Source organism: Eleutherodactylus coqui, chromosome 6 (genome assembly GCF_035609145.1).
Source record: "Eleutherodactylus coqui strain aEleCoq1 chromosome 6, aEleCoq1.hap1, whole genome shotgun sequence".
Lineage (NCBI taxonomy): Eukaryota > Metazoa > Chordata > Amphibia > Anura > Eleutherodactylidae > Eleutherodactylus > Eleutherodactylus coqui.
Genome location: NC_089842.1, coordinates 224,038,094 through 224,050,567, shown reverse-complemented (window position 1 = coordinate 224,050,567; position 12,474 = coordinate 224,038,094). Strand labels below are relative to the sequence as shown.

General features: G+C 55.0%; 2 protein-coding genes across 2 annotated transcripts; one reads left to right on the top strand and one right to left on the bottom strand.

Moving 5' to 3' along the window:
- The first annotated feature begins 28 nt into the window (after positions 1 to 28).
- LOC136633322 (uncharacterized) lies at positions 29 to 5,359 on the top strand. Its single transcript, XM_066608973.1, has 6 exons — positions 29 to 109; positions 298 to 447; positions 1,437 to 1,559; positions 1,637 to 1,747; positions 1,825 to 1,942; positions 2,084 to 5,359. The coding sequence occupies exons 1-6, from the start codon at positions 44 to 46 to the stop codon at positions 2,116 to 2,118; spliced, it is 603 nt and encodes a 200-aa protein (XP_066465070.1). The 5' UTR covers positions 29 to 43; the 3' UTR covers positions 2,119 to 5,359.
- Positions 5,360 to 5,462: 103 nt separating this feature from the next.
- PSMD4 (proteasome 26S subunit ubiquitin receptor, non-ATPase 4) lies at positions 5,463 to 11,119 on the bottom strand. Its single transcript, XM_066608972.1, has 10 exons — positions 10,984 to 11,119; positions 10,447 to 10,587; positions 9,869 to 9,983; positions 7,753 to 7,839; positions 7,535 to 7,603; positions 7,238 to 7,453; positions 7,049 to 7,157; positions 6,833 to 6,964; positions 6,659 to 6,723; positions 5,463 to 5,996 (listed from the first exon to the last, which is right to left on the bottom strand). Exons 1-10 carry the CDS (start codon positions 11,007 to 11,009, stop codon positions 5,826 to 5,828), a joined length of 1,131 nt encoding a protein of 376 aa, XP_066465069.1. The 5' UTR covers positions 11,010 to 11,119; the 3' UTR covers positions 5,463 to 5,825.
- Between the last annotated feature and the right edge of the window lie 1,355 nt (positions 11,120 to 12,474).

The window sequence follows — 12,474 nt, the reverse complement described above, 5'->3', positions numbered from 1 at the left end:
CTCTGCCCCTCTCATCTCACTCTCGAGCTGCACATACAACGCTATGTCCAGCGAGGAGAAGACCCCAGAGTCCTGGCCCCCCAGAGTCCAGCTGAAGACCCCCCCATATGTAAGTAGCACATTATAGTTTATGACATTATCAAAGCAGCTGTACTAATAGTCCCAGTGATATGCTTCACCACAGGAGGGCGCTGCAGTCATAGCCACACCCCCAGGGGCTTCTATAGGAGACGGAGCTCCATCCCAGTGCATAGGTCTCTTTTCAGAGACGCTGACCACCCTTATTGTATTTTACAGTCCTTTCCGGCTGGCATGGAGTTCTCAGCTCCCCCTCCCCCCTCAGGCCGCAAGCTACTAATAATAACCATCGGTGCGGTGACTGCATTGGCGATCAGCATCCTGGGAGTGCTGCTGGCCACCTACCTCGGAAGAGTCCACTGCAGCCAGGTAAGTCTTTATCTATATAGGGAGAGATGATGGGTCAAGGTAAAAAAAAAAGTGTGGTTAGGGGCGTGGCTTATCACATTTTTACCTAGTTATTCTAGTGGCCACAGTTAGCATTTGTGCCCCCCTTACTGGCCCTAATAGTAATAGGGCCCCTCGTCGTGCCTTCCCCCACCCTGAACCTCAGGTAGGTAGTTTGACTCTGCTGCTGTGACCTTTGACCTGACCGGGTGATAACCATAGTCCAGGCGGAGTCATCTAATCTAGAACAGAGCGCCACCTATTACATCAAGTCACCTGCAGAGCTGCACTCATCAGTCACATCATGATTTATACTCCAGAGCTGCACTCAGCAGTCACATCATGACTTATACTCCAGAGCTGCACTCACCAGTCACATCATGACTTATACTCCAGAGCTGCACTCAGCAGTCACATCATGACTTATACTCCAGTCACCTCCAGAGCTGCTGTCACATTGTTCCCATTTTCATGAAGTGCTCAGCGTACTCGTAAGGTAATTACTGACTAGAAGGCATAACATCTGTTGTGGGGCTGTATACAGGAGTACGTGACAGGGGCGGCTGTGGTTATACAGCATCTCCAGGCATGATGTATCTTACACTTCACTGCAGTAGTCACATCTGGAATACTGTGCATCATGTTGGCACCTGCATACGGCAACATACAGCGGCGCTGGAATGGGTGCAGCTCTGGATGTGACTGGAGTATAAGACATGATGTAACAGCCCAGTGGTGAGTGGCATGACACCTGATTTAAAAGCAGAATTATGGCTGCAGCTCTGGCGGTGACTGAAGTAGAGGAGACAGGATGCAACTGCAGAATAGTGACTGCAGCTCTGGCTGTGACTAGAGTAGACACAGAGTTATCCACTGTTCTACATTAGAGGTAAACTTCCATCCAACACACAAGTGGAGTTTGCCTTTGAAGTCAGTGGCTACCGATGCCTCATTGTCTTGTCGGTCTACAGAGGGAGGCGTCCAGCTATCTGCCCCCCCAGCTTAATGTCCAGAACGAGGCATCGCTCCTGCTGGCGTTCAGTGAACTCAGTGACCAGGGAGCAGCACCCGGAATTACCTGTGACCTCAAAAACGTGAGTAGAGGAGGCGCAGCAGCGGCGAGGTTGTGTGGTAAGGCGCAGTAACAGAGCGCACCCTATCTCCCCCCCAGCACCTAATGGTCTACCATGGCCAGCCGGAAGGGTGTGTGGCCCGGAGAATGGACGCCACTGAGAACCTTCCCTCCTGCCAGGAGCTGGAGAGCTACTTCCAGGCTGTTCTGGTAAGTATCCTGGAGCGCTTGGTGGGCATGTAGCCACCGTCACTACTACTCTCACCATCCTCTTCTCCCCCATCCAGAGGAATGTCACCCTGGGGCTGTCGCTGGACGTGCAGGTGGTCGGAGTGGGATCTCTAGGAAGTTTGGTCACCCTGCTGTGTAACAATAAACCCACCTACCTGCTGAGCCCTCTCCCAGGTAAGTACAGAGGGGAGCCATCACAGTTAGTAGCGTACACCAAGCTGTCAGGACATGCTGGGAGTTGTAGTATTGCAGTTTGGTGACCAATAGTTTAGACAGGAGACAATGCTCATATGTTAATAACTGCTGTTCCCCCAGCTTCCAGCAGAGGGCGCACCAGTCTTGCTGCCTGAATCCCCTTCAAGCAGGAAATGGACTAATGCTGGCTGCAAATTCACCTCTAGCAGCGGGACCAACAACGTGACTCCGCAATAGTGTGGGGGTCTCCGTGCTCAGCTGTAGTATGACACCTATCCCTAAGCATCCTGGAAGTACAGTAACCTAGCCCATCCCACCACCGAGGGTGGGCCAACATGGCTTCAGAAGAACTGCAGGGGTCCGGGTGCTGTGTCCGTGATGCCATACCTGTGACCTGCCCCCTCCGCCCCTGCTGTACCCATTTATGTAACACTAGTCAACAGGGCTGTGACCTCACAGAGAGGCTGGTTGTCAGCGCCAGGGGGCCACATGTGGCTACAAGGTGACAAGCCGTGGGGCTACCTGTTATATCACCACAATACAAAAGTAAGGGAACCCCTCTGAATATAGCCGGAGGCCTGCACTGATCACTCATACAAAGTAGTCTGTATGTAGCCAGAGAGATACAATGTAACTAATAACACCCAGCTGTACCGCCCATCATCCACAGTATAGGCGGAAAGTAAGTGACCCCCTATGTGATGTAACTAATAACACCCAGCTGTACCACCCATCATCTACAGTGCAGGAGGAAAGTAAGTGACCCCCTATGTAATGTAACTAGTAACACCCAGCTGTACCACCCATCATCCACAGTGCAGGCGGAAAGTAAGTGACCCCCTATGTAATGTAACTAATAACCCAGCTGTACCGCCCATCATCCACAGTGCAGGAGGAAAGTAAGTGACCCCCTATGTAATGTAACTAATAACACACAGCTGTACCGCCCATCATCCACAGTATAGGGGGAAAGTAAGTGACCCCCCCCCTATGTAATGTAACTAATAACACAGCTGTACCGCCCATCATCCACAGTATAAGGGGAAAGTAAGTGACCCCCTATGTGATGTAACTAATAACACACAGCTGTACCGCCCATCATCCACAGTATAGGGGGAAAGTAAGTGACCCCCCCCTATGTAATGTAACTAATAACACAGCTGTACCGCCCATCATCCACAGTATAGGGGGAAAGTAAGTGACCCCCCCCTATGTAATGTAACTAATAACACAGCTGTACCGCCCATCATCCACAGTATAAGGGGAAAGTAAGTGACCCCCTATGTAATGTAACTAATAACACAGCTGTACCGCCCATCATCTACAGTATAAGGGGAAAGTAAGTGACCCCCTATGTGATGTAACTAATAACACCCAGCTGTACCACCCATCATCCACAGTGCAGGAGGAAAGTAAGTGACCCCCCCTATGTAATGTAACTAATAACACAGCTGTACCGCCCATCATCCACAGTGCAGGAGGAAAGTAAGTGACCCCCCTATGTAATGTAACTAATAACACAGCTGTACCGCCCATCATCCACAGTGCAGGAGGAAAGTAAGTGACCCCCTATGTAATGTAACTAGTAACACAGCTGTACCACCCATCATCCACAGTGCAGGCGGAAAGTAAGTGACCCCCTATGTAATGTAACTAATAACACAGCTGTACCGCCCATCATCCACAGTATAGGGGGAAAGTAAGTGACCCCCTATGTAATGTAACTAGTAACACCCAGCTGTACTGCCCATCATCTACAGTGCAGGCGGAAAGTAAGTGACCCCCTATGTAATGTAACTAGTAACACAGCTGTACTGCCCATCATCCACAGTATAGGGGGAAAGTAAGTGACCCCCTATGTAATGTAACTAGTAACACCCAGCTGTACCGCCCATCATCCACAGTGCAGGAGGAAAGTAAGTGACCCCCTATGTAATGTAACTAATAACACCCAGCTGTACCGCCCATCATCCACAGTGCAGGCGGAAAGTAAGTGACCCCCTATGTAATGTAACCAATAACACACAGCTGTACCGCCCATCATCCACAGTGCAGGCGGAAAGTAAGTGACCCCCTATGTAATGTAACTAATAACACCCAGCTGTACTGCCCAACATCCACAGTATAGGGGGAAAGTAAGTGACCCCCTATGTAATGTAACTAATAACACCCAGCTGTACCACCCATCATCCACAGTGCAGGAGGAAAGTAAGTGACCCCCTATGTAATGTAACTAATAACACAGCTGTACTGCCCATCATCTACAGTACAGGAGGAAAGTAAGTGACCCCCTATGTAATGTAACTAATAACACAGCTGTACTGCCCAACATCCACAGTATAGGGGGAAAGTAAGTGACCCCCTATGTGATGTAACTAATAACACCCAGCTGTACTGCCCATCATCTACAGCGCAGGAGGAAAGTAAGTGACCCCCTATGTAATGTAACTAATAACCCAGCTGTACTGCCCATCATCCACAGTATAGGGGGAAAGTAAGTGACCCCCTATGTAATGTAACTAATAACCCAGCTGTACCGCCCATCATCCACAGTATAAGGGGAAAGTAAGTGACCCCCTATGTAATGTAACTAATAACACCCAGCTGTACTGCCCATCATCCACAGTGCAGGAGGAAAGTAAGTGACCCCCTATGTAATGTAACTAATAACACCCAGCTGTACTGACCATCATCCACAGTGCAGGAGGAAAGTAAGTGACCCCCTATGTAATGTAACTAACAACACAGCTGTACTGCCCATCATCCACTCTCGCCCCAAACCGCAGGCTAAGGACAAATGAACAAAGGGCTTTGCAGTCTGCAGTCTCCACTCCATTGTGCCCTGGAGTGTCTGGGCAGAGTTTAACAGTGAATGTCCTCCATCTGTAGCTAGGACCGGCATTGATGTACACCCTGCTCTTCAGATATCATAGGTTCCTGCGTCTCCATAACATGTTTTCTGAAAGCTACTTACATTCAGGACTGACTTACTCTGACCAATCCCTGAGAAGTCAGTAACCAGGCCCTCTGTGCCTTTATTTAATGGGTAAAGCCCTCCTGACACCCACACTGCCATCTCATCTCCTCCATCCTCTTGGAGCCATCAGTTCTGCACTGTGGATGATGGGCGCTAGTTCTGCGTGGGGACTTGGATGTGAACAGACACATTGTATTAGTAATTAGTGCAGACATTTAGCTCATTCCAAAGGGTTCACTTACATTCTCTTGCACCTTAAAATAATGTGGGTATCAGAGAAAAGCACCTTTCATGTTTCTTAATGTACATTTGATGCCTGATCTGCTACAGCCAATCACAGCCCAGCTCCTTGACTCCGCCCCCTGCATTCTTCTCTGTACTGCTTACATCTGCCATTAACAATAAATGATTGCAAGCTCTGTGGTCTTACGAGTCTCTCAGCTCCAGGTTTGCTCTCTGTAAGGGGCGACGTCGGGGCGCTGCCAGCCCCTTGCACCGTTGTATCGATGACGAGACGCCCAGTTTGCTATAGAAGGTTTTATTTGTGATGTCATCTCCAAGTATACAAATCTGGTGGCAGAGCGTGTACCCCAGCAACGGCCGCACCCATACCCCCTGTATAAACACTACCCACCCCCCCCCCGCTAGACTACAAGTACCAGCAGCCCTGCCGAGCACACGGTACACTTATGTCCAGCCCAGGGCCCTCAGCCAAGGAACAAGCAACACATACCAAGGGCCCTAAACACACTGACACTGCTGCCTCCACCCCCACCCCAAAGTGGCTCCACATGGGTGAGGTTCGCCCACATCAAAGGGCATTGTGATTAAAGACTAGAACCGGAAACGGCAGCTAGGACACCCCACAACCCCAGAGGGACCCCGTTATTTCTTTTCCTCCTCCTTTTTGTCTTTCTTGCTGTCCTTTGAGGCCTGCGAGGCCAGTGACCCCATGGCATTTCGAATGGCTTCATTGTTGGGGTCCACACCAGGGAGATTCTCTAGAACACTTTGCAAGAATTCAGGGTCCTGCATGACGTCGTAATCATCCTCCTCCTGTAAAAGAGAGAATGGGCAAGGGTCTAGTCTTAGGAGCTGACACTTTACCTACAGTATGGAGTAAAGGGGGCCTGGTCTAGTCCCAGAAGCCAAAACGGCATGTAAAATGCAGTAGGGAATAAGTAAGGGCGGTCCCAGAAGCTAGCATGTCACCACCTACAGTACGGTGTAAGGGGTGGGGAGTTCTGGTCCCAGGAGCTGACACGTCAACCACAGTACGGTGTAAGGGGAGAGGGGGGTGGGTCTGGTCCAAGCATCACCTACAATGTAGTGTAAGGTGGGGGAGGGGGTCTGGTCCCAGGAGCTGACATGTCACCCACAGTATGGTGGAAGGGGAGAGGGGGGTGGGTCTGGGCCCTGGTCTGGTCCCAACATCACTTACAATGTGGTGTAGGGTTGAGGTCTGCTCCCAGGAGCTGACACATCACCCACAGTACGGTGTAAGGGGGTCTGGTGGCAGGAGCTGACACGTCACCTACAGTACGGTGTGAGGGGGGTGGGGGGGGAGAAACTAGGCCCAGGAGCTGACACATCACCCACAGTACAGTGTAGAGTGGGGGGCTGGTCCCAGGGGCTGACACGTCACCCACAGTACGGTGTAAGGGGGTCTGGTGCCAGGAGCTGACACGTCACCCACAGTACAGTGTAGGGGGTGTTACCTTTGCAGGTTCAGGGATCTCCATGGCGCTGCTGTCTAGATCACCCTGCTCCGCCTGGCCAAACTCTGCAGAGGGAGAGAGGAAAGCAGTCACATGACCAGAGAGATACAGCGCACCTCGGGACCCAATCACGAAGCAGGCAGCAGGCTCCGATGTATATATGTACACACATACCAGCGCCCTGTAAGGACATTTGCATGGCATACGCGATCTGTTCGTCCTCCGTCATGCTGCTGAAGTCAGGTAGTCCGCTGCGGCCGCCTTCCTGTTGCCCGATCGTCATCTTGAGTAAAGCCTCATCTGAATCTGAAGATATAAAACACGGTAGGTGGGGGAGGGGCATCATCCAGTGATCACAGGAGACAGCCGCCTATTGCCACAGTTTCTCACCATCTCCCGCTGTGGAGGTAATCCCGGCTTCGGCGGCAGAAGCAGCAGCCGCTCGCCTGGCTTCCTCTTCCTGCCGCTGTCTCTGTTCCTCCATGGACACGCGCAGAGCCTGCAGGCACACACACACACGGGTCACCAGGTAATTGGGGTACACACTGGGCATCAGGCTGTCCTCTACCGAACACTCACCAGCGCCAGTTCAGGGTCAGCGCTGGGGTCAACGCCAAACTCAAAGTCACTGGCTCCCAGTCCAAGCATGGCGCCTCCTTCTCCAGCTAGGATGGGTGAGCTAATGAGGGCATCTGCCAGGCTGGGCCCCGGGGGAACAGTGACCAGATGTGACCCCGTGCCATCCTTCCCATTCAGTGTGTTGATGAACGCTGTCAGTTTCTCCGTATTGGATTCCTGCAAGGTGGAAGGGAATCCAACAATAACCCTTTACCTTCATGTGTCACCCCCCGAACTCCTTCCCATCCTCCCACTCACCTCCTCTCCAAAGTTGATGATGTCTACGCTGACCTTCTCCTTCTTCAACCGCTTTGCCATCTTCACCAACTGCAGGAAAAAGAGGTGTTGTATTATTATCTACAGAAGAGCTCTGCCCACAACTCCCGATCCCTGTGAGAGAGGTATGGCTGCCAGTGAGGTAAGACTGGCTGATAACAGAGAGCAGCAGAGCCTCCGCCCCTGTAGAGGGAACTTACATCCTTCTCATTGTCCTCCACCGGGCTGCCTACAAAGGCGATTATCCTCATCTTGTGGTTCTTCCCTTGGCGGTGTTTTAGAGCCAGCTGGTGAGAGAAAACCCAAAAATACCGATCAGGGGGCGACGGGCGAGCACCCAGCAGAAGGCACCGAAAGCGATCAGGGGCGACGGGCGAGCACCCAGCAGAAGGCGACGAACAGCGATCAGGGGCGCCGGGGGAGCACCGAGCAGAAGGCGACGAACAGCGGTCAGGGGCGCCGGGGGAGCACCGAGCAGAAGGCGACGAACAGCGGTCAGGGGCGCCGGGGGAGCACCGAGCAGAAGGCGACGAACAGCGGTCAGGGGCGCCGGGGGAGCACCGAGCAGAAGGCGACGAACAGCGGTCAGGGGCGCCGGGGGAGCACCGAGCAGAAGGCGACGAACAGCGGTCAGGGGCGCCGGGGGAGCACCGAGCAGAAGGCGACGAACAGCGGTCAGGGGCTCCGGGGGAGCACTGAGCAGAAGGCGACAAACAGCGGTCAGGGGTGCCGGGGGAGCACCATGCAGAAGGCGACGAATAGCGATCAGGGGCGCCGGGCGAGCACCATGCAGAAGGCGATGAACAGCGGTCAGGGGTGCCGGGGGAGCACCCAGCAGAAGGCCACGAATAGCAATCAGGGGCGCCGGGCGAGCACCCAGCAGAAGGCCACGAATAGCGATCAGGGGCGCCGGGCGAGCACCCTGCAGAAGGCAACGAATAGCACCCAGCAGAAGGCGACGAATAGCGATCAGGGGCGGCGGGCGAGCACCCAGCAGAAGGCGACGAATCGCGATCAGGGGTGGCGGGCGAGCACCGAGCAGAAGGCAACGAATAGCGGTCAGGGGCGGCGGGCGAGCACCGAGCAGAAGGCGACGAATAGCGGTCAGGGGCGGCGGGCGAGCACCGAGCAGAAGGCGACGAATAGCGGTCAGGGGCAATAAGCGAGCACCCAGCAAAGGGCGATGAATAGCGATCAGGGGCGTCGGGTGAATAGCACCCAGCAGAAGGCGACGAATAGCACCCAGCAGAAGGCGACGAATAGCACCCAGCAGAAGGCGACGAATAGCACCCAGCAGAAGGCGACGAATAGCACCCAGCAGAAGGCGACGAATAGCACCCAGCAGAAGGCGACGAATAGCACCCAGCAGAAGGCGACGAATAGCACCCAGCAGAAGGCGACGAATAGCACCCAGCAGAAGGCGACGAATAGCACCCAACAGAAGGCGACGAATAGCACCCAACAGAAGGCGACGAATAGCACCCAGCAGAAGGCGACGAATAGCACCCAGCAGAAGGCGACGAATAGCACCCAGCAGAAGGCGACGAATAGCGATCAGGGGCGGCGGGCGAGCACCCAGCAGAAGGCGACGAATAGCGATCAGGGGCGGCGGGCGAGCACCCAGCAGAAGGCGACGAATAGCGATCAGGGGCGGCGGGCGAGCACCCAGCAGAAGGCGACGAATAGCGATCAGGGGCGGCGGGCGAGCACCGAGCAGAAGGCGACGAATAGCGGTCAGGGGCAATAAGCGAGCACCCAGCAAAGGGCGATGAATAGCGATCAAGGGCGTCGGGCGAATAGCACCCAGCAGAAGGCGACGAATAGCACCCAGCAGAAGGCGACGAATAGCACCCAGCAGAAGGTGACGAATAGCACCCAGCAGAAGGCGACGAACAGCGGTCAGGGGCGCCGGGGGAGCCCCGAGCAGAAGGCGACGAATAGCGATCAGGGGCGCCGGGGGAGCCCTGAGCAGAAGGCGACGAATAGTGATCAGGGGCGCCGGGGGAGCCCCGAGCAGAAGGTGACGAATAGCGATCAGGGGCGCCGGGGGAGCACCCAGCAGAAGGCCACGAATAGCGATCAGGGGCTCCGGGGGAGCACCCAGCAGAAGGCCACGAATAGCGATCAGGGGCTCCGGGGGAGCACCCAGCAGAAGGCCACGAATAGCGATCAGGGGCGCCGGGCGAGCACCCAGCAGAAGGCGACGAATAGCGATCAGGGGCGCCGGGCGAGCACCCAGCAGAAGGCCACGAATAGCGATCAGGGGCGCCGGGCGAGCACCCAGCAGAAGGCCATGCTGACACCCCGCTTACTCACGTGTGCGATGCGGATTCCTGTGCAGAAGCTGATCTTGCCGACCGGCTGCACGGAGTGAAGCTTGGAGAGGATCCTGCCGGTGTCCGGGGTCAGGGTGGTCAGCACCTCGCAGTTACTGCGGAACAGGAAGATGAAAGTAGCCCCTCCCTCGGTGTATATACAGCCCCCTGCACAGGTTACCCTCCCCCACTAGGTGGCGGTTGTCAGTAAGTTGCAGCCCCTCAGGGTTATGGCATTGAGGAAGGATCTGGCTGTAACATCATGTACTTCTGTAGTCAGTAAGGCCTGATGCCCCGCGGCCGCCTTTAGGGTGCGGAATAACGCAGCTCTTAGGATCTATTGAACCGACCGGCTCAGTCCGCACATGGCGGATTCTACCGCGTTCTGTCTTACTGCGTTTTTCCATGATGGACTGTTTTGTACAGTCCCACCGCGTACCCCGCTCCGGCCGGCCGGGGGCAGGAGGCCTTAACGTCTCATATTGACAAGATGCCTTGGTTTCTCTCACTGATAGCAGTCACACGATGTGTCGGCACACCGCCGGGGGAGGGGCGCTGGCTGTGAGGCCCCCCACTTACTTGGCGAGGGTGATGAGCCCCACGTTGTTCTCGGGGTTACTGCGGGTCTTGGAGTGACACACAATGTTGACGGCGTCCTGCTGCGCCTGCAGCCGCGTCGGGAGGAAGTCGCCATTCCTCATATATTCACTGTTATCCACACTGGAAGAAAACACAAAAGTGAAGACCCTGAAAGTGGGAGACCCTCTAAGAGATGAGAGGAGTGGGGGACGCTCCGGGGGGGGGGGGGTCTCCCTTCATCTCTTCCCCTCATATACAGACCGTCTCCCCGGTTAACAACACTGCAGCCTAAGGACAGATTTAGCAGCCAATCAGATACCGCGTTCTGTCCCCGGCCCCGTAAGACAGAATGAGAACCGAGCTCTGATTGGTGCTGACGGTCTCCATGGTAATAGTCCGGCCGGTTGGTTGGATGGATGACTCAGGGATTCGGCCTCCCGCAGCCCCAGCCGGCCGGACACGAGCCCCGCTCTCCGGTACTCCCCCCCGCACTCCTCGGACACCGGACGCCCCCCGCTCGCCGCTTCCAGTTCTCACCAGACCATCGTACTCTCCAGCACCATCTTGCCGTCTAGTCACTGTGCACCCGCACTCCAACAAGCTCAGCTCTCATTGGACGTCCGCCTCAACCAATCAGCTTGATTTCCTCCTTTCTGGGCTCAGCATGCCGGGAATTGTAGTTTTAACAGTATATTCACCGTGTACACCTCCCCCTCATCCTGCTATATCCGTCCCTGTACCCTTCTGCACTCCTCCCCCACTATACTCCTCTACCTCTGTAATATCCCCCACTACACCCCTCCACCCCATTTTACATCCCTCACTACACCCCTCTACCTCTGTAATATACCTCACTATACCCCTCTACCTCTGTAATATACCTCACTATACCCCTCTACCTCTGTAATATACCTCACTACCCCCCTCCACCCCATTTTACATCCCTCACTACCCCCCTCCACCCCATTTTACATCCCTCACTACCCCCCTCCACCCCATTTTACATCCCTCACTACCCCCTCCACCCCATTTTACATCCCTCACTACACTCCTCCACCCGTTACATCCCTCACTACACCCCTCCACCCCTGTTACATCCCTCACTACACCCCTCCACCCCTGTTACATCCCTCACTACCCCCCTCCACCCGTTACATCCCTCACTACACCCCTCCGCCCCTGTTACATCCCTCACTACACCCCTCCGCCCCTGTTACATCCCTCACTACCCCCCTCCACCCCTGTTACATCCCTCACTACACCCCTCCGCCCCTGTTACATCCCTCACTACACCCCTCCACCCGTTACATCCCTCACTACCCCCCTCCACACCTGTTACATCCCTCACTACCCCCCTCCACACCTGTTACATCCCTCACTACACCCCTCCGCCCCTGTTACATCCCTCACTACACCCCTCCTCCCGTTACATCCCTCACTACACCCCTCCACCCGTTACATCCCTCACTACCCCCCTCCACCCGTTACATCCCTCACTACGCCCCTCCACCCCCGTTACATCCCTCACTACGCCCCTCCACCCCCGTTACATCCCTCACTACGCCCCTCCACCCCCGTTACATCCCTCACTACGCCCCTCCACCCCCGTTACATCCCTCACTACGCCCCTCCACCCCCGTTACATCCCTCACTACGCCCCTCCACCCCCGTTACATCCCTCACTACGCCCCTCCACCCCCGTTACATCCCTCACTACGCCCCTCCACCCCCGTTACATCCCTCACTACGCCCCTCCACCCCCGTTACATCCCTCACTACACACCCCCCAAACCTGTTACATCCCTCACTACACCCCTCCAGACCTGTTACATCCCTCACTACACCCCTCTATCCCTGTTACATCCCTCACAATACCCCTGTTATATCGCTCACTGTACCCCTCTACCCATTATATCCCTCTCTGTATCCCCTCTACCTCTTATATCCCCCCTGTACCCATGTTATATCCCTCACTGTACCCCTTGTCTCCACAAGAAGAATGGGTGGAGACAAGATGCACGCCCACAA